The 24,560-nt window shown below is 34.0% G+C and overlaps 1 protein-coding gene across 1 annotated transcript in view; it reads right to left on the reverse strand.

The window, feature by feature from the left end:
- Window positions 1–8,254: 8,254 nt before the first annotated feature.
- LOC108911413 (tolloid-like protein 2) overlaps window positions 8,255–24,560 on the reverse strand; it is a 97,154-nt gene continuing 80,848 nt past the window's right edge. Inside the window, exons 7-10 of the mRNA XM_018716346.2 lie at window positions 14,992–15,459; window positions 13,128–13,487; window positions 12,303–13,021; window positions 8,255–9,024 (exon numbers count right to left, since the gene is read on the reverse strand). Coding sequence (XP_018571862.1) covers window positions 8,893–9,024; window positions 12,303–13,021; window positions 13,128–13,487; window positions 14,992–15,459 — 1,679 coding nt within the window. The 3' untranslated portion in view covers window positions 8,255–8,892. The remainder of the gene's footprint in view (window positions 9,025–12,302; window positions 13,022–13,127; window positions 13,488–14,991; window positions 15,460–24,560) is intronic.

A 24,560-nucleotide genomic window follows, 5' to 3' on the forward strand; every position in this document is an offset into this window, starting at 1 on the left:
AGGGCCTTTCTTCTTTGAAGGAACCCTTACAGGAGAAAGATATTTAGAGTTTTTACAAAATGACCTTGTTCCAGCGCTTGCAGTAATTTTTCCTAACGATAATGACCCTGATATTCCTGATGACACCATATGGTTTCAGCAAGAAGGTGCACCTCTGCACTATGCGCGCTCTGTTCGAGATTTTCTGGACAATTGTTTTCCCAGGAGGTGGATCGGCAGACGAGGACCGACGGAATGGCCCGCGAGATCCCCAGTTCTTACACCCCTGGACTATTTCTTATGGGGCTACTTAAAGTCCAAAGTGTACGTTACTATAGACCACATAATTTAGAAGAACTCCAAAATTGTATTATAGATGAAATACATAGAATTACCCCAGAAATAATTCGTAATGTGCAAGAAGAATTTCTACACAGACTTGCGTATTGTCAAGAAGTTGGTGGGTGGCACATAATTTAGGTAGAAAACTTAAGTAATGAATTATATTTGCTTGACATAGGAATTTTCCATACTTTAGGCGCGTACTGTATATCCTTCGGCAACGTTTCCATCTCCCATGTCTCTTTAATGCAATTAAATATGATGCCTCAGCATTAACCAAAATGATCGCAGACGGTCGACGGAAACAATGTCCAGAGTATTAACTGCATTTCGCAAATTTAAAAATTTTGCTATAATTTATATTCCTATATTCCATTAGAATATTTAAAGAAAAAGAGGCAACTTTCAAAATTTTCTGAGCGGAATGTAACATATTATTTTCTACACAGTGGCATATAGTTTCATTTATCACAAATATGTTCTCGTTTTTTTCGTTTTATTATCCTGTATTTTAATTAAAACTTTGATCCTAAATCATCCATATCATTCAAATTTAATTGATATAGTTCATCACGGCGACATGCACCAGCAACACCAAATATTAAGGCAACCTAAAAAGGAAAACTAATATCCAGATATTTTAAAATTTTCACATCTAAACGTACCTTATTCATTAAGTATATATTATCTAATGCTTTAGTAATAAAAAGTTGTTTATTTGACCAAACTTTTGACTTCTTTGGTTTATAGTTATCACCTTGACATTTCAGGAAAACATGTAATTCCAAATATTTTTATATATCAATGTCTTCATTTGTACCAAGTGTTGCTCTCAATATGGAATAATTTGACCATAACGTAGATGCCTTCAACTTTGTAGATAGATCAGAAAAGTATGCAATCATAACATTTTCAAGGCAGTACGTAAGTGAATTCGTACTTTTCCCTAAATTTATTTGGTAGTAAATTTAAATTCACAATTTTTTCAGCTGCTACTAGTTCTGGCATTGTCGTAGTACACCTGAACATCATCACTATCCATTTTAAATATTTTTTTAATATATTTTAGCACTTACAGGTATTGAAACAAATTTGACTTTTGTTACAACATTAACATTATCGGACTAATTGACTACGATAATTTGTTAATAGATTTGAGTCTCCATATTTTCCACCCTGCCATTTGGCTTTGTCTTTATTTTATCTTCCCAACCATAGAACGATTTTTTTTAAATTTTCATAGTACATAATGGTTCATAATCATTTTCCGATGCAGAATGTACATATTTTTCGTAACAATATTTTGCATGCTGTACCTACTGATTTTTATTTTTATTTATTAGCAATGATGACAATCATCTATATTTATATATTTATATTTTTTATGTGGCTAATTTTTATCAGTTGTGTTTTCCCGCTTATTAATTAGTTTTGACTATCGCGTGGTGTTCTGTAAAAATAAAAATAAAATAAATATTATCCATTTTATGAATTGAATTTATATGTATAAAAACCATATCTACCAAGGAACTGCAAGACTATTCTGTATATACGTCTGTCTACAAAACATCATTTGCAGAAAAGTAAATTTGTTATATATTAACGATACATGATGAAGAGATATTCTTTTTTCACAAGGAAGACTTAATTTTATTTACTAGTTGATCAGTTGAATGTGATCAATAAAAGTAGGGTGCTAAAGTTTTATGATACTTTGAGCTCATAACGTCCAATTTTGAACACTGTACGAAGTTGGAGTCCTTGGTCTAGCAAATAAAAAATTCAATAGCCATACCTAACTCCCAAAATTGAACGGTTTCTAAGATATTGGTTTTCAAAGCTACTGAAATTCAAAAATTACACTTACCCACAAATGAACAAAGTCATGTGTAACGGACTAAACCTTGGTATTTCCATGTATTTTGCTCCGCAAAACCGAATCTGATCTCAGTTTGGTTCTACTCATCCTGAATTTTTCAAATATTTCAAAAAAATATTTTTGCCATAGATGGGTACCACCCAGGGTACATTGAAGTTCTTCGGCGGATGGTCTTAATGTTTCTTGGTATTGGCCATGTCCTAAATATCCAAATAACTGTCATGACGTGCGCACAACAGCGTACCATTCTTACATTGACAACAGTAGCCATAAATGACAAATGGCTTCTGTACTTACCTTGTCTAAATCTATAAGAATATACAGAAAATATAATTCTTCTTCCCTTATAGTGCGCATGTTTTGTTTTTCCTTTCTGTTTCTGAAATGGCTAAATTACAGCAAAACAGCATATCAAAAAACGTAGGACAGTTTTAGCCGTTTTCAACACTAGATTTCCTATTTGCAGATACTTTAGTGCTTCCATTTTAGTTCTACATACTTTTATGCTCACACGTGTAAAAATAAAATAGATTCAACTAAAACTTGTTATAAATGAATTCATTTTCTCTCGTCTTTACATGGTCTATGGTACGGTAGTAAGAGAATTTATTCATTTCTTGAAACGCTCGGAATATTGGCTTCTTATTAATAAAGTCCTATTTTCCGCCATTACTTTATACTAATTCCTTGGGTTTCTATACTATGATTAGAAGCACCCTTCAATTGTTGCTAGCATTAATGTGTCTATAACATGTCATATTTTTATCTGTTCAGTATATTCCAAGTGCCGTTCTTTCATTTGGAGTTTTATTTTGGGGGAAAGGGAAGTCCTAGGGGTCAATGCTTGCCACATAAAGAAAATGGAAAATAATTATCATGTCGTTCTTTGTTATAAAAACTCGATATGAACGAGGGTGAAGGCTCCTGGTCTGAAGCAGATCGGAAAATTAGTTTGCTCGGCAGAAGCAGCATTAGGACTCCTAACAAGCAGCTCAACAGAATTGGTTATGCGGACGTGACGATGAGGATTTTATACATATCCTCTAGGTGTTTGCTTAATAGTAAAAATACACAAATACCTGAAGGCAGCATTTCTGTTGCCTCTAGACATTAGAGAGATTCCAGCAGAACTAGTGCTTGCCTTCGCAGGAAGCACCTGTTTTAAAATAACTCTTATTATATTATAACAGCAACATGAACGAGGTGTATGCAGGCGGAGTAGCAGTCACGCAACGAAGACATTCAAGAAGTTTGTTTCAGTCCATGAGACTGTCAATTGAATGTTTTAAAACGGGAGAAAATGTCAGGCGCAACCGACTTGTATGTGGATCAACTCATTCAGAGACCATTTTAACAAAAAAAAACATTATCATTATCTCCCACCTTTCTATTCGCCGGATCCTGCAGCTTGCGTTTTCTTCCTCTTTCCCCAAATTAAACTTTAATTAAAATATTATTTTAACTATACTAAAGTAATAAAAAATGAAACGCCATATTTATAAACATCTTAACGCCAACAGCTTTTCAGGAGTATTTCCAATCGTGGAAAAATTTCTGATATAGAATCCCACGGACAATACTTCGAAGGTGACGAGACGATGAAAAATAGGACCTACGGTAACCAATAATTTTTCATTTGTAATTTGTAGGATCTTTTCAGAATATATTTTAAGTAAATGACCTAATAATTATTAATAACTTATTACAAAAGCGTACAGCGAACACTTATACGTCTTTTGGAATTAGTTGTCCACTACATATTTGGCTTTGTTCTGGTCTACCGCGCTTTAGAATATTTTTTGTTTGAATATTATATGGGAATTGGGTCACGAAGAGCCCTCTTTCTTTGAAGGCTAAATTTAACATGATATATTAAATTAATGACTCGCATGTCCTTAATCGTGTGTTAAGCATTTATGCCCCGCAGTTAATTGTTTAAAAACATTAACTGTTTGAAGAGATTTAATAAAATTACAGTGCGATATAATGTAAAAAATATTTTTGAAAAGATATATCTACATATTATTGTGGACAAATAATTGAAAAAATAATGCATATTAACAAAGATATTTTGAGAACATACTGACTGCCAAGGTTTTCAGAGAACGGAAATAAATAATTTGTAAGGAAAATAGAATTTCTTGTCGGTTCTACTAATTGATAATGGTGTTCTCCATAATTCAGAAATATGTTTTTGGTATATTATGGTTTATTTTAAGTAGAAGAATATAGAAGATTGCTTAACTAAATTTAGATATTTGTGATGTAGGTACCTAAGAAAAATAACTCTTTAAATAAAATCAAATATGTATTTTCCAAAAGGAACTAATGATCAAAGCAGGGTTAAAAAATTTCGACACCTTAGGGTTTTTAATATTTTAAAATTCCTTATTCATAGGTAACTACTTGTTATACTGTTCTTTTTGATTTTGTTATTTACAAAATAAAGAAGTAAAATGAGACATTAAATGCATATAATGCAACGTTGGAAGATTCACATAAATTCAGTTGAATAAGTATATTGATTAAATAAAACATATATTTGTCGGTTTAATTTTCGTCTTAAGAAACGAAAATTGTATTTTCTATTATCGGAAATATAGTTTTATAAATTTTCCATTTATTATATTCTTTTGGTAAAAGTATTTCTTTATAGAAAAATAATTTCTTATAAAGAAAATATAAATATCCAATAAATTGTGTCCATAGATTAAACAAAACTCATTAAATCATAATACTCAGAACATAACAGAAAGAAACAGGGCAAGACACTGCCTGTTGTGTCTGACGCCGTATTAATTTAGAGAACAAAGGGAACAAGATGAATGGAAAGTCAAAACAAATGTGTGTGTGAGACATGCATAAAAAACCACCAAAAGAAATTATTTATTTCATTAAAAATAATTGTCCAGCAGGTATATGATAAAATTATGACTTCGATTCAATTACTTTTAAAAATATATAAGTATGTAGGTACCTATAAACATTTTTTATTAGATCTTCCAATTCTTCTAATTTTTTTTATAAACAAATGTAGCCAACAATATTTCAGTAATTATAAAAATATGATTCAGAAGAAAAGTTAATTTTTCTGCTTTATAATAAAATTAATTAACACATAAAAAAATAAATCAAATAAGGTAACTGTTACTATTTGATTTCTTGAATACGAGAGAAGCCAAAATTTATTAGATTACAATATTTACTTATTTTTAGTTCTTTTTCTCTTTGTTAACACTTGCTTTGATATATACAGGGTGGTCCAGATTTTAATAGACAAACTTTGGGAAAGTACTAAACAGCAAAAATTAACATCACTTTGCTGTATGAACATAGGCGCAGAAAGTCACCGTTTATGAGGTACAGGGCTTTGAAATTATCAAAAATAAATCAATTTTTTTAAATATCTGGAAAACCACTTCATCAATTTATCCAAATTTGGTACACATTTTTTTTCAAATATTTCTCATAGTTCTGTATGCACACAGTCCAAATTCAAAAACCAGTGGCTTAGAAACAAGGATATCGTTTCCTTATTTAAAGTAAAACTTCTACGCCACTGAATTAATTGGTAATATGAATACATTTTATAACGGCCTGAAACATTCCGGATCAAAAAACAGTCTTTTATTTTTGTCAAAAAGTGAATGGTTTACGAGTTATGAGACATACATATTATCCATTATTATCCAAGTAAACAAACCGTTGAATATGGAAAAATAAAACGAATTTGGGTGGTCCAGATTTTAATAGACAAACTTCGGCAAAGTACTACACAACAAAAATTAATATCACCTTGCTGTATCAACATAGGCACAGAAAGCCACCGTTTATGAGATACAGGGCGTTGAAATGATCAAAAATAAAACAAAAAAACTGGAAAACCGCTTCATCAAATTTATCCAAATTTGATACACATTTTTCACTATCATAGCAAACATGTCGAGTTCAACTTTCAAGTAACGCGAACAACAAGTAAAGTTATATGAAAAACAAATAAATTAAATCAATTGCTCGAAGTGTCTATCTCCAAACTCAATGCAGATTTGGCATCTTTTGGTAATAGAATTCACAGCAGCTCTGATTGAAACTGGATTTTGCTTCAAATTAGTGCAGGCCTCATTTAGCCTTTGCACTAGCTGGTCTCTATTTGCTATAGGAACGGCATAAACGTCATTTTTCTAGGTTACCCCCAAATAAAATAATCTAAAATATTGAGATCAGGTGATTTAGGTGGCCAAGGTATGGGGCCATTCCGAACAATCCATCTGTTTTGGTAGTTGTTTGTCAGCCATTCACGAACTACCTGGCCAGAATGTGCTGGCGCCCCATCCATTTGAAACCAGGTCCCGATTCGTTGGTCCAAAGGTATGTCCTCCATTAACTGAAAGAGGCTATTGTCCAGAAAATTAAAATCAGATCGGAATTTAGTCTAGGTGGCAAGATGTTTACTTGGATAATATGTTTCATAACTCGTAAACCATTCACTTTTCGACAAAAATAAAATAATGTTTTTTCAGACCGTTATAAAATGTATTCATATTACCAATTAATTCAGTGGCGTAGAAGTTTTACTTTAAATAGGGAAACAATATCCTTGTTTCTCCGCCACTGGTTTTTGAATTTGGACTGTATGAATACGGAACCAGGAGAATTATTAAAAAAAAAGTGTACCAAATTTGGATAATTTTGATGGTGGTTTTCCAGATATTTAAAAAAATTGTTTTATTTTTGTTAATTTCAACGCCCTGTATCTCATAAACGGTGGTTTTGTACACCTATGTTCATAGAGCAAAGTGATGTTAATTTTTGCTGTTTAGTAATTTCTCGAAGTTTGTCTATTAAAATCTGGACCACCCTGTATAATACCTTGTTAAGTAAAACATTTTTTATGTAAGGAATGGGAATTACCTAAATGATTAAAATGAAAAATAACTAACGTTACAGTTGGTTTTATACTTTTAAAAAAATCTTGGGAGATATTTTTCTATGGGATTAAAATTAATGTCAAACTTTTGGAGTAATAGAACTAGTTATAGATATAATATGACATCAAATGGGAGCAGTAAGATCAAGGTTAAATTAATTAACATTATTACATCATTTCTAAAAATAGGCTATTTCTCATATTACATTGTTTATCAAAGTAGAACCCTATATGGACAAATATGTAATAATGACTGATTTCCAATAAAAAATAAGTCTGACATACTGAGACATGAACAGAGTAATATAGCTTATTTGATGTAATACCAGATGTTTCATATTTTTAAAAATAATGCAATTAATTTTAGTTTATATAACTTTAGGTGGTCCCATAGTCTAAACAAAATGGTTGGTTTAAGTGTTTGACTATCTATGTTCATTGCTTATTTCAGTTTAATTGATTGAAACTGAACATCTTGTATAATCAACCAAGGAATGGATCAGCAATAAGAGATAGTCGAAGACACCAACATGAGAAGACTCAATTAAACAATTATGGAGAAGAAAGACTGAAGGTCTCTTGTAGTTAAGATAGGTATTAGTTACTTAAAATGACGAATCTCCTTTTAGGACACTAAACAAAAATGAGCTTTATCATGGGGACCTAGAATGCAGACATAAACAGTATAAACAGTCTATCGTGTCCTGTGCTAATATGAATCAGATCACATAACACAGGTTCAATATATGGACAACCTCTAGAACCTCCACAGCGAATATCGAGACTACACACACCAGTAAATACTAGAATAGGTACCAGGTGGTTACTTAATGTCTTGGTACAATAATTTACAAGACGACATTACTTTCGGAGGCATTGGCCAAATGTTTCTTACAGAAAACTGTCTTTGACATATTTTTATTTCTGTAATCAAGTGAATAAGAATTGGTTGTGATTATGGGTTCCCACTTTAGATAAATTTGAAATAAATGAAAAATCTGGGCACCTAATAAAATTAAAAGGCTACAAGCGCATTGTATGAAAATGTTATCAGAAGAAAGTTATTAAACGTAAATTTTTTATAGATTACATAAAGGAAAAATAAAAGCAGTACTACTAAAGTTTTGTATTATTATTCGTTATTAGCTAACTTGTACACGTCAAAACATATAATACACATTTATTCAATAAACATTTGTACAATTCACATTTTTACGGCTAGTATACTAATTATTTTGAAGTATATAACGGTTTACAACGATAAAACGACTTCGCATTCATTCACATTTACATTAATTACTGATGCATTCTAGACTATTCTTTAAGATCCTTTTATTATTACCTATATATTTTTTTCCAACTACTAAGAGAATCGAACGTCATAAACTCGTTAATATCTAGTAAAACTTCTCATATATGGGCACTTCGTTTAAGTTTTCTATATATCAGAAGTTTGTTAAAGTCGCACTTGATTTCATAATTAAGAAATACATTCACTCTACAGTTTACGATCAAATACGTTTTCCTACATCATATTCGCTAAGTACACGGTAAGTTTATAATAAATACTAAGTTAAAAGAGTTGAATAGACTTTAAACTATTGATTTAATAAGTCAAAGTCAAATATCACTTAGTGCTAGTTAATTGTTTTCGATCCGTAAATGTTGAGCAAAAAACCACTGGTAAGGGTATCATCGTGGTCGCGATGCCCTCTAATGGCGACTGACTAAAGTACGGACTTGCAAACTGAAATTTTATAGGAATTCATATTTCTTCCTCGCTAAAGGACATTTCTACAGCTTCGTAAACCAGGCTAAATCCTTTGCTGACTAGCGTATCGTCGGATCTGAATCTCACCAGTAATGCCTCGTGGGTTGATATTATGTCGAATGGCTTCTGCAATGAAAAATAAAATAATTTCAGTATATATAAAACCAGTAGATTGAAATTGATATAAGCATATTTATTATATCAGTAGCTGCGAACACAAAACAACTGAATATTTTAATTCTCATAAATGCAGTATGTTTGTTTAACTATTGTCACAATTTTTTTTGCTGTTGTCATCTTGGAAACAAAATATATCGGGGGTTCTAAAATTCACTCAAGATTTTAATTTTGCGCCATTTGTGCGGGGTAAGCGTTGCCAACGAAAAAAAAAAGACAGCGTGATAATTGACAGTCTAGGTTTATGGACCTGACAGTATACATAACACGACACTTTAACGACTACCACACAAGGGCCTCATGGCCCTACTAAACGCGACACTCAGACTAAGACACTTCCCTACCCGCTGGAAAACAGCAAACATAATCCTTATCCCAAAACCCAACAAAGATCACACCATCCCATCCAACTACCGGCCCATTAGCCTCCTCCCGGCTATGAGCAAAGTGGTAGAAAAAATTATCCTAACCCGTCTAAGAACCCACTCCCAAGAACTGCAAGTCATTCCAGACGAGCAGTTCGCCTTCCGACCCAATCACTCCACTGAACTCCAAATCCTTCGCCTTACCGAGCACATCACGGCGGCCTTCAACAGGGGACAGTACACTGGTGCTGTCTTCCTGGACGTCGCAAAGGCCTTCGATACGGTTTGGCATGAAGGCCTACTGATGAAAATGCTCACCAACCAATATCCCATATCCTTTACCAAACTCATAAAATCCTACCTACACCACCGAAAATTCCGCATCCAAATCCAAGATTCCCTTTCCACCACCCGTCCCATGGAGGCCGGTGTCCCCCAGGGCACCGTCCTGTCCCCACACCTATACACCATTTACAACTCCGACATCCCACATCCCCCCAACACCAACATATACTTATACGCCGACGACCTGACAATCACATCCCAATCCGTAGATCCTAGATATTCCGTCTCCCTCCTCCAAAACTCCTTAGACCAACTTGAAACCTGGTGCAACAGGTGGAAAGTCAAAATTAATCCCAACAAAAGTTCGGCTATCCTTTTTACCAAACGAAAAATCCCACAAAACCTCGACAGACTGACACTATCCCAGGAACCTATCTCCTGGAATCGACAAACACGATACCTGGGCGTGACGATGGACCAGCGTCTCACGTGGAAACCGCACATCGTGGAGACGGTGGCGCGAGCGAAGACCACCAGGGCTAGGCTCTATCCCTTACTCAAAGGTGGAAACACCCTCAGTTTAAGGAATAAGCGAACGCTTATCAAGGTGGTACTTCAACCGCAGCTAACCTACGCCTCCACGGCGTGGGGTCACGCGGCAAAAAGCCACTTAAAGTCATTACAGGCTGTGGAAAACATAGCCCTCCGCACGGCCACCGACGCGCCCTGGTACGTAAGAAACACTGACATATTACGAGACTTACAATACACAAACGCTACACAGACAATAAGACAAAACGCGGAGAAACGATTTGACGTAGCCGCTAGACATGACAATCCCCTCCTCAGGCAAGCCGTTGACTACGTACCCGACGTGACCGACAAACACAAAAGACCTAGACACCAACTTTTTGACCCTGGGTGACCACCCCAATGACCCCCCCCCTGCCCGCTAACCTTTTCTGTTTCAGAGACAGCCAGGATCAAGAAACGAAGACAACGACACACACACACACACACACACATACACACCCCCCATACCCTCCTTAACCCTCCCCTCCCGCGCTAGCCTAAGGGCCACCTTAGCAAAGCGCATCCCAGGCTGCATAGCCGCACTACCCTACCCAACCATACCACACATAAACATGACACTACCCCCGGGGTTTACACAGACGAGCCGGCGAAGCAAGAAGAGCGCCAGAAGAAAGGGCCCTAGCCGGCGGGGCCCAGCCAGGACAAAAGGAGGTCCCACAAAGCGCCTACACCGGCCGCATTTGCGGTCGGGGTAGACGACGGATGGGGCCCACCTACGAAGGCTGTCCAGGCCTACACGAGATGAGGCAGGATAAAGAGGGATAATCCCCCTCGATCCCAAATCATTGAGGCCAATTTCTAGCCATGAAATAATGGCGCGAGTCTAGGTTTATTAAAATTGCAGCGCTACAGGAAAGAACAACGCGTTTGCATTGTTTTTTTTTTAAATAATGAAGGTTTGGCAGCTGCAGTTCGGAATTTTCGTACGGTCGAAATAGTGATTTATCTTCATCAACGTAAAGAAATTAATTGAAAAATTAGTGATCTTAAACATTCTAGCCGTCCTTTAACAGATCGTTCAACATAAAACATCGAAGCAGTGCGTGAGAATGTTGGTGAGAGTCCAGGAACATCAACTCGACACCGTGACGAAGAATTGGACATTTCGAGAAGCTCTCTACAGTGTATTCTCACAAAAGATTTGTATTTTAATGCTTACAAAATTCAATTGACTCAAAAACTGAAGCCTACAGACCATGCAAGGCGAAGAGAATAGATTATGAGAAAACAAGTGGATGCTCATTTTCATCTCGTTAATCGATAAAATTGTCTCATTTTAGATTCAGAAAATCCACAAGTGATTGTTGAGATACAAATGAATCCATTTTTGGGATGGAGACATCATGGATAAATTCTTCTTCGAAAATGCGACTGGTTGCTTGACCACAGTTAATAGTGCTCGCTATCACGACTTGATAATCCAGTTCTTTATGCCTAAATTGCAAGCTATGAATGTAGACGACATGTGGTTTCAGCAAGACGCAGACGGTGCTACATGTCATACAGCCCGAGAAACAATTCAGTTATTGCATGAGTCATTTCCTGGTCTTGTAATTTCCCGTTTTGGTGACCAGATTGGACGCCCAGATTATGCGATATAATGCCGTTGGACTTTCTTTGTTATTTTTTGAAGTCTAAGGTTTATGCCAACAAGCCCACGACAACCCACGCCATGTTATTCCATACATGCATATACTGCATAACTTATGAATCAATAAAAAATTTACAATTTTTAATTAAAAACTTGTTTTGTGTTTTCTGTGAAAATTACTTCTTGCGTGAATATTAGAACACCCTTTATATCTACATATATATTTTCTTGACTTGGATGTATCTATCTATATGTATTAATCGTAAAATCAAAGTTGTATAAATATGGGAAATGACCAGTATTTTTTGTTGAAGCTTTAACGTAACTTAAAACAAATTTTATTGAATAGCAACCACAATGTAACTTTAATTTGAAATTATTTAACAGGTTACCTTTGTCCCACAGTATTTTCCATATGAAGGCCCACTGGAATCTAAACCGCTAAAGATCTCAACGTAGTCGTACCCGCACTCTTTCTCGTCTTCAATATCAAAAGTTAAAAAAGATAATTTAACGTTATATCCGACCATAGCTTCTATGGTCCAGTCACAATCCGCCCTATTTTCATAACTGGCTCTTCCGAATTTTGCGTGAGAATAAATATGTTGTTTTTCTAACGTGGCTTGTAGCATTCCTCCACAGACAGTGGAGTGGGTTGCCCAGAAACCACTTCTTTGAACAGAGGCGTCGGACCTAAATGTCATATACAGCTGGTTTCCTGAAGATATTATTGAATGTGGAAGTTTTGATCCACAGAATCTTCCTAGCGACGGTGATTCTGGTGACGGCCCATCGTAAAAATCAAGATGGTCGTATGAACACTCTTGATGTGGTTCCAGCTCGAATGTTTGGAACGATATTCTGATTCTGTGTCCGGGGGTGGTTGTCAAATGCCAAACGCAGTCTTTTCGTGCCGGGTAATAATCGGGATAGTTTGGACTACCTAATGGACCATAGGGATCGGTTATCTCATGTTTACAACCTCCTTCCTTACAGTCTCGTCCATTTTCGTGCAAAGTGTAACCATTATGGCAAGTGCAGATGTACGATCCAAGGGTGTTCATACAGTCATGTTGGCAGCCTCCGTGATTTATAGCACACTCGTCTACATCTGAAAAGAAATTATAAAAATTAAAATTGTTATTATTCAATTAGTTTCAACACACAATTATGAAAATGTTATTTTGTATAGACTGTTTTGTCAAAAGATTACATACCTGTTATAAATACAGCCGAAAATCCTGTTTTCTGAATGCTTGTATCAGAGTAAAACACAATTCTCATGACGTTTCCTTCAGAAGTTATTAACCCAGGAGCTTTTGATCCACAATAAGACCCGTGCTTTTTAAGTTTGCCTTCTTTTTGTTTGCTATAAACGTCCACTCTGTCATATTCGCACTGTTGTTGTTGGGCATTGTTGTTGCCCTCCAGATCAAAATGAGTAAAATTTAAGGTAATCCTATACTGTGGCGAGGCAACAATTTCCCAGACGCAGTTTTTATTAAGAGGATAGAAATCTGGGAAGGAAGGGGACGTGATTGTTCCATTAGGTACGTCATACACTCCGCCACATGCATCTGAAAAATATGTTTAATTTTTGTTAACAAATAGTACTGTGTTAATGACTTACTTATTACGATTTGTATAGTTCTTTCTTTTCGGAATATTTATAACTAATTAAATAATGCATGTACAATGTACGCGGGAGCGCAAATGGCTCCATTTGTCGGGCTGACTCCCAACTGTGCCATTCAAATAGCTACAGTAGGAAGCGACCTGCTATATTACAAGTACTTTTTGCACGACTGCCACCCACAGAGAGCGAAGACAATGTTTTAATTGTCAGTGTTGCGAGAAACAACTACTCCGAGGGCTATATGCCCCTACTGGCATTGAATTATACTCGCAACAGCTAGTGCAACAGCTAGGGTCGTTCGTCAGTTTAACCCACCAGGCACAGACCGGTTTCGGACTTATTAGTCCTTAGGTGAAACAACCGACGAACGAACCAGCTCTTTTGCGTCGTATCGTCACGACAAGGAAATACATTGTACGCGGGAACGACGCAAAACAGCTGGTTCGTTCGTCGGTTGTCCCACCTATGACACACTGATGAGGACTAATAAGTCCGAAACCGGTCTGTGCTTGGTGGGTTAAACTGATGACGACCGACCCTAGCTGTTGCACTAGGTGTTGCGAGTATAATTCAATGCCGGTAGGGGCATATAGTCCTCGGAGTAGTTGTTTCCCGCAACACTGACAATTAAAATGCATGTATAATTCTATCTACAAAAAAAATTCCTAAGCTTCAGGACATTTTCTTGTGGTCTCAAATAAAAACGTATAAAACAATTGAACGTTGTGTTTCAGAGATATTAACCAATTTGTGATTTTTATATGGAACAGCTAGTTATATATTTGTCTGTTTTCACTCTCTTTTGTGATTATAGCAACAGATACATTTGATTTGACAGTTTGCAAAGTACTTTGTTTTATTTGCTGGCCCTGTCTAATAGATAAAATCAAGAATGCCACGGAATTTGTGAGTATTTATGCAACATTTTAATTTTTTTTATATATTTCTCAAAGATCGTAGGAAAATTTCGAAAACTTGGCTACTTGTATTATTATTATTGTTAATTATTATTTAACATTGATTATTTGTATAAGATTTTCAGCAATACTGGTCTAACATGTTTTAAATTATTATTCTTAGAAAGATACGTTTAACAAGAAACAGCAAGTATAAATTTTGTGCAGCCTTTGATGCGCTATCATAATAGCCAGTCGAATTTTAAATAGATTGAAGAAAAAAATCCGTAGCAGGCACAGACTATGGGCAATAAGAGAGAAGTCTATAAAGAACTGGAATGAAATCGTTTCAGTCATTTATTGTAATTATTATTATTCTTTTAAGTTCAAACAACTTTTATCTCAGAAAGGAAGCATTTGGGGATCATATTTAAGACACCGAGACATATTTTAATACTTTGAACCTTGAAACTGAAGAGCTTCCGGGCAAATATGTTGATTTGTTAGCCTCACTCTGTGTAATAGTAAAACAGAAGAACAGAAACATACCTTCACAATTTTTACCATCAGAGTGTAACTCGAATCCAATCCTGCAGGTACACACGTAACTTCCTAAAGTATTAACACATTGCTGGGCACATCCATGGTCTATCTTGGAACACTCATCGTATTCTTTCATTATGGTAGCTGAAAATCCTCCCTTCTGAACTGATCCATCAGATACAAATTTAACCAACATCTCGCTGGATGTGGAGATTATATCCGATGGAACCTTTTGACCACAATGAACTTTTATAATAGGGCTCTGCAACGACAAACCGTCTCTGATTTCCACGTAGTCATAGACGCAACTGTCATGGTTTTCTACATCGAATGATTGGAAGCGTAACGCAACTTGGTGGTTTTCAGTTACTGTTATCCTCCAAATGCATTCTTTATTCGGTTGGTATTCTTCTGGGTAGTTGGGCGATTCAAGGTGACCCTCAGTGTCTATAGTTAAATCACCTCCGCAAATTGCTGAAATACAAAAATTAGCTCTTACTAATAAATTAGCTTTTTTATTAAATGTAGGGAAATGGTTTGCATTTCAGATCATTATATTTTGAATTTTATTTTACTTGTAAGTTGCCATATCGTCAACAGCTCGTTTGAATTAAACAATTAAATCAATAATAATAATCAATGCTAGTTCTGTAATCTATTTATGTACATGAAAAGAGACAAAAACAATTTTGATGAGATTCATTTCTCATATATATTGGACTTGACCAACTTCCTAAAAGAAATAATATTACTGCAAGATTTAATTGCTCGAGGTATTTTATTATATATAAGTACAACATTATAACTAAAAGATCTGTGAAAGAGTGAGGAGACATACAGATCATTGTGACGGGTAAAACAACTGTGGATATCTCTGCCCTTTAGAAGTTTATCATATAAATACTTAGGTGTCTTCGTATTGACAATTTTGTATACTAGACAAGCCATTCTTATTTGAAAGCGTTCATCTAAATTAAGCCATTTAGATTGTTTAAATTTTGCGCTAATGTGATCAAATTTGCGCAGACTATTTGAAAATCTAATACATGCGTTTTGTATTTTCTGTAAGCTTTCCGTGTCCTTGTTTAGAATGGCAGGCCAATAAACAGTATCACACTAGGCTAGATTACTCAGTATTAAGGAGTCACATAACCTTACTTTGATATCCGACGTTATATAATCCTTATATACATGGAGTGATCGTAATTTAGCATAGGATTTTTGTATTAAAAAGTTAACATGATTAAAAAATCTAAGATTCTCATTCATATAAACCCCTAAGTTTTTACAGCAATCAAATGGACTTACGACACTTCCATTTACAGATATTTTGAACCGAGGGTTCGAACTAATTAAGTCTTTATGTTTACCAACAACAAGTAGCACAGTTTTTGCACCATTTAAGAATGCCTGAGATACCGATACAATACTATTCACATTATCATTATTTTTTTTAACCGAAGAATCCAAAAGTCTTAACGGAAAGTGAAAATATAATTGGAAGTCATCCGCATATTGATGAGTATTCACATGTTTAACAATATTAGGAAGATCCGCAGTATAAAGTGAAAAAAGCAAAGGGCCCAGTACGCTTCCTTGTGGCACCCTCAGTAACAGTAATACAGTAACAGAAAAAAAAAGTAAATCTAAAATCTATAGTTAACTAACATAAATATACAAATTAACAACTAAGTAAGCATAAAAGAGCAATAAGGTAATTTGTATTAGGTAAAGCAGCTAAGAATGTTTTATATCAATCATTTTCTGTATTTACAATCTATCGCGTTATACCGAAAATGTTTATAATTTACTTTTAAACCTGTTTAACTTTTATGTTTTAGGAGAAAAGTTTAGAAGCCAATTACAAATAGTACTCTATGTAAATAATAGTTCCTATAGCTAGTATTATATTTGACAGTTGTTGAAGTGGATTTTGATTTTTATACTGTTGTGTATTACTTACTTCCAGGCCAGATACAAGTACAAGGCGAAATAATTGACGACAGAAAACATATGGTCGACAATTTCAATGAATTTTTTATAAATTCGATTCAATCTTTGGTTTCCAAAACAACTATAAGTAAAAAAATCGATATATCCTCTAACCCAAATTCATTTTTCTTATCTGATATATCAATTAATGAAGTATATATGATAATCAAGCAAATTTCAGAGAAAAGATCAGCTGGAATAGACGACGTTCCGTGTTCATTACTAATAGAGGTTTCAGATCTCCTGCTAACCCCTCTCACTTATTTGTTAAATATTTCATTTGAAAACGGTTATTTCCCTTATCAATTAAAGTGTGCAATGATTGTGCCATTTCATAAAAAAGATGATATTAGTAAAATAGAAAATTATCGACCCGTTGCATTGCTATCAGCATTTTCAAAAATTTATGAGAAAGCTTACCTACAAAGATTAAGCTCTTTTATTTTTAAATATAATCTTATATCTGAAAATCAATATGGGTTTGTTAAAGGTCGCTCGACCCAGGATGCACTAATGTCATTTTGTAGCAATATTATCGAGTCAATCAATGAAAACCAAAAAACCATCGGCATATTTTATGATCTATCGAGAGCCTTTGATGTCATTAATCATACTCACTTACTCAATAAACTTGAGAAATATGGTATTCGTGGCCTACCGCTATTGTGGATATCATCGTATCTACGCGATAGAAGCCAAATTGTAAGGATTAAAGATGGGAGTGATGTTTATTTATCAAAAAAGTTTTCTGTGGCCACCGGGGTGCCACAAGGGAGTGTATTAGCCCCAACTCTATTTATTTTATTTATAAACGACCTTCCCCTAAGACTTGGTGTCACTTGTTCTAGCTCGTTATTTGCAGACGACACATCTTGTTTAATTAGCTCAAACGGAGAGCGGGATTTATGTAAATTATCGGAGGAATGCGTTGCTCAAATGGAGCAATGGTGTTGTCAAAATGGACTAGTGCTGAATTTGACAAAAACAAGTTTTATAAAATTTTCATCTATTGGTACACGGGACGACTATAGCTTATTAATTAAGTCTTCAACGGGAAGTTTACTGCAAAATGATGTTGTTAAGTTTTTGGGAGTGCACCTTGATAATCACCTTTCATGGGATTTTCATATAGATGGAATTCTGAAAAAATTAGCTACAAAAAATTATGTTGTTTGGAGTATAAAAAGAAGCCTCAGTTTAGAAATTTTGAAACTGTACTATTACGGTTGCATTGAACCTGTGCTAAATTATGGAGTTATCTGTTGGGGGTGCAGTAGTAGTTTATATAAAGTTTTTATAATGCAAAAAAGAATAATCAGAAATATTTTCAATTTAAAACGTAATAGTTCCTGTAGATCTTATTTTAAACAAAATGGAATTTTAACAGTTTATTCCTTGTATATCTTAAATTGCGTAATTTATATAAAAACAAATTTAGAAAAATTCCCGAAGAGAGGTGATCTGAATCCATACGAATTAAGAAATTCAAACATACTACACATACCGTACTGTAGAACTACCCAAGTCTCCAAATCGTCTGCAAAAATGTCACTCAAATTATATAATCATCTGCCTCATGATATCCAAGATATTTCAAATATTATACCTTTTAAATTCGAAGTAAAAAAATTATTAAAGTATTATTCTTTTTACAATGTAGAGGAATACCTCACTAGCGATCTCTTGGACTGGCGTTAGGGACCATTTTAAATTTTAAATTTGTTTTACATGTATTGTCGGTTTTTAAAGCTATTTCTTATGTATACCTATCTATATACTATTATTTGTAGTTGTTGTAGTTTATTAGTTTATTAGTTGTATTTAATTGCTTGTTTTATATGTTTGTCTGTATTTACATTTACGCTTGACAATTTCTCATATTTACAGTAGGTAAATCTATAGAAAATAAATAAATAAATAGTGAGAAGCAATTTGTCGAATTCTGACAGATAGATGACATCAATGTTCTTATAAAGTTAAGCTGGGTTATGTAAGCTTTTAATAAACTAGAATAATTTACTTTTCTCATAAACGGGGAGCATCATATTGCGACAAACGTTTCTTTGTGAAATTAGTCCTAGTTAATAATTTCCAAAAATTTTCATAATATTTTTTATGAGCAAAGTGAACATGCTCCAGAAAGCCACATTATATTTCACATGTGGAAATTTGTATAATACCTATCCCCAATAAAGTTAATATAATCAACAAGAAAAAAGCCTAAAGGGAGTTGTTAGTGTTTTAGTCGTGAGGAAGATAAAGTTCCTGGTATGCTTTTACACGTAATACCTATACAAATTGCAGTCCAAAGTAAACAGGACTTTTCAAAAATAGGTATTTCTAGTGAGGCCATCTATTGGCAAATACATGCATCAGAAAGATAGATCCTTCACTGATGTATTGTCAAAATTTCACGATATTTTTGGACGAAGATGTTATTAAGTTTTGTTAAAAACCTGGTAAAACTTGTAACGAAACATTTCAATTGATGAACCAAGTTTATGGTGATGATTGTTTATCCCATGGCAGAGTTAATGAGTGGTATACGCGGCTTAAAAACGGTTGTGAGAACATAAATGATGAGTAACATGTTGGCCAACCAAAATCCGTGATCGTAGATTCCATCAAAACTGTGCAGGAACTCATCAAAGATCAGATCTTCATTGAAATTCATACAATTGTAATTGATTTATTGACATTTTGGCAGAACATTTGGGCTAGCGAAAAGTGTGCGCATGGTTAATTTCGCACAAAAATTGCTCAGGATTTAGCATAAACAACTTACCAAAGTACCAAGTGGAAGGCGCCAGATGAGCCAAAACCCAAAAAGTCTCGTTTGGAGAAGTCAAAAGTGACGACAATGCTGATTTGCTGTTACGAATTCAAGGGCATTGTCCACAAAGAGTTCGTTACACCGGGCCAAATCGTTAATACACAATTCTATCTTGGCGTTTTGAAGCGTTTGGTGTATCGTATTGTGTCAGATTTTTTAACTAAAAATCGCTATTTAACTGTCAACCACTCCCTGTATTCGTCTGATTTGGCACTGTGCGATTTTTACCTTCTCGGAAAAATGCATTTGTCGATTAAAGGAAAGTGTTTTGTGGACATAGAAGCCATCCAAACGGCTTGTACCGACATTCTCAAGGACATACCAGCTGACGATCCAAAACACTCATTCGACATGCATTTTGATCGTACAATCGCTGTATTGAGTCGGTAGCGGCCTATCTTGAATAAAATAAATCGGTTTAGCCAAAGATACTTTTTGCTGTTTTTATTTTCAAACAGTCCTGTTTATTATGCCCTCACCTTATACTTGCTTTAAATTTAGAACAAAAATATATAGAAACGATATTTGGGTGAAAAACTCCCAATAAAGCCGATTAATTAATTTTGTTTTATGATTCATTATTTTCTCCTGAAACTCACTTCCAAAAGGGAATTGTCATTATCATTTGTATTAACAAAAAAACTAAATATTGTTCGTACCAAAATTGATCTATTTTTGTTAAATATATAAGTAACAGTAACGACTCAAAATAATGACCATAACTGGTGCAGCAGTGGCGTAAATACCACCTGCCATACCAGTGCGACTCAAAGAGTCGAGGCTCCGCGATTTTGGAGACCAAACTGTGACATCTTTGCCCCTCTTGTTCACTGTTTCGTTCCTGGAACTGTCGATGATTGGTGTTTCCCTGATGCTTCAGGTTGTTAAGTGATTGTTTTGTATGTTTCTCGGCTGTGGTCAATTAAATATGTAGGTTTTATTTAGGAGTTGTATTTTCTTGAAGGTTATTGAAGGGAAAAGGAATTAAGTAGAATATGGGTGCATGTATACACAGGGGCGGCCTTAACCATTGCGAAGCTCCGGGCGGCAAATTTTGCGAGGCCCCGGGCGGCAGATCTTTGCAAGGCCCTTATTATTTGTGAAATGTTTGTACGAGTAGATATTTCTGACGATTTAAGAGAAATGCAAAAGTTATAAATTTTGAGTATTCAAATATTAAGAGATTTTTAAAAGATAATAAATACAAAGACGACAAATTTTTAATCATGATAAAATAAATTACAAGATTCAAACATATTTTTAAAAGCTTTTATTTAACTTGCTTTGTTAGTATGGGTCAAATTTTGCAACTGAATTTTAAAACAGTTATCCCCAACCGACTGAGCTGAAATTTTGCACACACGTTTAGTTTGGATAACAATGCATGGTTAGCTACGTAACGTCATTCTAAATTCAATATGGCGGACTCCCAAAGATGGCGGACCAGTTATTTTTTATGCACCCCTATGATATGGATTTCAAATGTAAGGGTTTGCTGAGAAGAATACGAAAATAAAATGACGTTACTAAAAGCTTGTTTTTCTTTAAAATTATACATGAAATTATTCAATTATGTTTTACAGTCAAATTATAAAAAATATTATTATCCATTGATAAATGAATTGATTTTGATATCGATCAATAAATAAATCTAAATGAGAAATATTATTTATACACCTATTACTACTTATTAACTATTAATATATTTATTAAGAATTAACAAACTTTATTTTATTGTCATATACCTATATAACTATAATAGCTAAGGATAAAATAAAGTTTTAAATATAAACTTTTTTATTCGGGTTGTTGCGCGAGGCCCCTGCAAGAGCGAGGCCCCGGGCGATTGCCCTGCTCGCCACCCCCTAAGGCCGCCTCTGTGTATCTATCATGTTGAGATAATTCCTTGTTTATTTGAAATAACTTTTTACACTTCTCAGTGAATTCTTCTATGTGATGGTCTTTATCTGTAGTTTTAAGATTACATTTATATGTTTCTTATAACTATTAAAAAAGAAACTAACTAATAGGTTTCATCGTCGTTCACTGTCGATTTGGCTGGCCCAGGGCATTTGACAGCCGACCGCACAGAACCTAGCCTGAGAACGACAAGGGCAGGTCAAGGATTCCTATCTAATGTTAGGGAAATCACTGTAAGTCTGTAACTGTCGGCGACCAGATGTATAGGCCAGGGCATAACAATTGGAAAAAGCATTGTAATTTAAATTATTATTTTTTATTCGTAAAATGATTCCAAATCCACAATTTATTGTTTAACTGTCATTATATTTTCATTAAATCGCTTTAATAGTTTTTTCTACTCATATTTATATATGTAACAGTAAAGTATTATTTTCCTATTTGTATAATAGGACAAAAATAAAAATGTCAAATTTATAACTTTCCTAATTAAAACACTAATCATTTTTAAGGGAAAAAAAATTTACTATCTTAAATTTGCAAAATTGCTCTCCTAAATTGCTATACTATTGCAAGTCGCTATCCTAAATTGTAAATTATTATCTTAAATTGTAAATTGCTATCCTAAATCTGTGAAATTCCTATCCTAAATTGTAAATTTGTAAAATTGCTATCTTAAGTTTGTAAAAAAATAATAATTTCTGTCCTAAATTTGTGAAGAAAATAATATTTTAGTGTCATTTTAGTGAATTATCAAAGTACATTTTAAGGATTTTATATTTTTTTCACCTAATTTTACTCATCAATCGTGAACTTATTTGATTATTTTCAGTGTATTACATTTGAAACAACGAATATTATTTCATTGCTTATATTTAAAATGTATGAAATTATGGAATAAGATATGTACATACTTAATACACTTACTGTACAAGTAGTATATAAATGTTGATATGAGTGATGTTTGTATTACCTTGATAATTATACTGACTAACAATGGTTTTACATACAGTACGCGTCTAAAGTATGGAATAAATTCAGTAAAAACGAAACAATTTTTTTTTGGGAAAAATCCTCGAACAGGTCGATTTTTAATTTAAAAAATACATATTTTAGCATAAAAAGTGATTTTCAACTGTCATTTGTTTTCGAGTAATGACGTCATCGGCATTTTTTTTAAATAACAACTCCCTATTTTTTGTCTTGATTCTGATTGATCGTGTCATTGTCGATCCAACAGTATTAAAATGTTGCCATCTTACATAGGAAAGTTTTCGAGTAAATGGCGATTGAATGTTAGAAAACCCAAATCGATTAAAATAAAGCAAAAACGTTATAGTCCAGTCGATAGAGGCCGAAAAGTTACTGTTGGTGACGTTTTCTTGATAACTCGGAAATAACTACACAGGAATACTTTAAATGATGAGTACAATAACAGGCTAATTTGCTGACAAAGTATTTTATCAGGAAAAAGTTATTAACAATTTAATCGTGAAAAAAAATTTTTTTAGTACTTTTCTTTAAATAACTCAGCGGGATGACTTTGTACGAAAAAATGCTTAGGACATGATTTTGTTCGTAATAAAAATAGCTACAAAATGGCGGTGGTCCGATTACGAAATTTGCAATAACAAAGCCGTGAGATTGAAAAAACGGTATAAAACGTCAATTTTTTAAAGTTGCTGTAAAAATGTCAATTATAAACAAAAAGTGATAAAACTTTCGAAAACTATAGTTCAATATATATACAATAATGACGCTAAAGCCGAAAATCAGGAGAGCAAAACTTTTTGTTCTATAAGGTGTTATACATTCATCGGCATCTGAAACTCGAAACTTTGCCAAATTTGTTCGAAGCTTTGCTGACACTTGAAATTTGGTACACACATAGTGTAAATATGCAGAAACCAAAAGCAATTTGCAAAATTCAAGTATCTTCATTTTTGCAGTTTTGGTAAGGTTTTATACGTCACCCTAGTTTTATACGTCACCGTTTTTTTAATTTTTGGACGTATATTTATGTATATTTATAAAATATTCCATTACGGTAGATTAGCCAGCATAATTACCTACAATTTAAAAAAATATATATTTTCATCGTTTAGATCCTAAGCTACTTAACATTTTGCGCCTGTTAGCCGTAGTCGTACATTATTCAACATATTAACATAAAACAAAATCGTACGTGTGGGGTAAACCTTTAACTTTAAGTAAACAATTGTTTAAATTTACTGTTGCATATTTCTAATAGTATACAAGCGCCGAAGAGCGGAGCTCGCGCTCGAAAATGAAAAGTTAAAGGTTTACCCCACACGTACGATTTTGTTTTATGTTAATATGTTGAATAATGTACGACTACGGCTAACAGGCGCAAAATGTTAAGTAGCTTAGGATCTAAACGATGAAAATATATATTTTTTTAAATTGTAGGTAATTATGCTGGCTAATCTACCGTAATGGAATATTTTATAAATATACATAAATATACGTCCAAAAATTAAAAAAACGGTGACGTTTAAAACTAGGGTGACGTTATAAAACCTTACCAAAACTGCAAAAATGAAGATGAAGATGAATTTTGCAAATTGCTTTTGGTTTCTCCGTATTTACACTATGTGTACACACCTTACAGAATAAAAAGTTTTGCTCTCCTGATGTTCGGCTTTATCGTCGCTTACAGCAACTTTAAAAAATTGACGTTTTATACCGTTTTTTCAATCTCACGGCTTTGTTATTGCAAATTTCGTAATTGGACCACCGCCATTTTGTAGCTATTTTCATTACGAACAAAATCATGTCCTAAGCATTTTTTCGTACAAAGTCATCCCGC

This window comes from Anoplophora glabripennis, unplaced genomic scaffold (assembly GCF_000390285.2).
Source record: "Anoplophora glabripennis isolate ALB-LARVAE unplaced genomic scaffold, Agla_2.0 scaffold536, whole genome shotgun sequence".
NCBI lineage: Eukaryota > Metazoa > Arthropoda > Insecta > Coleoptera > Cerambycidae > Anoplophora > Anoplophora glabripennis.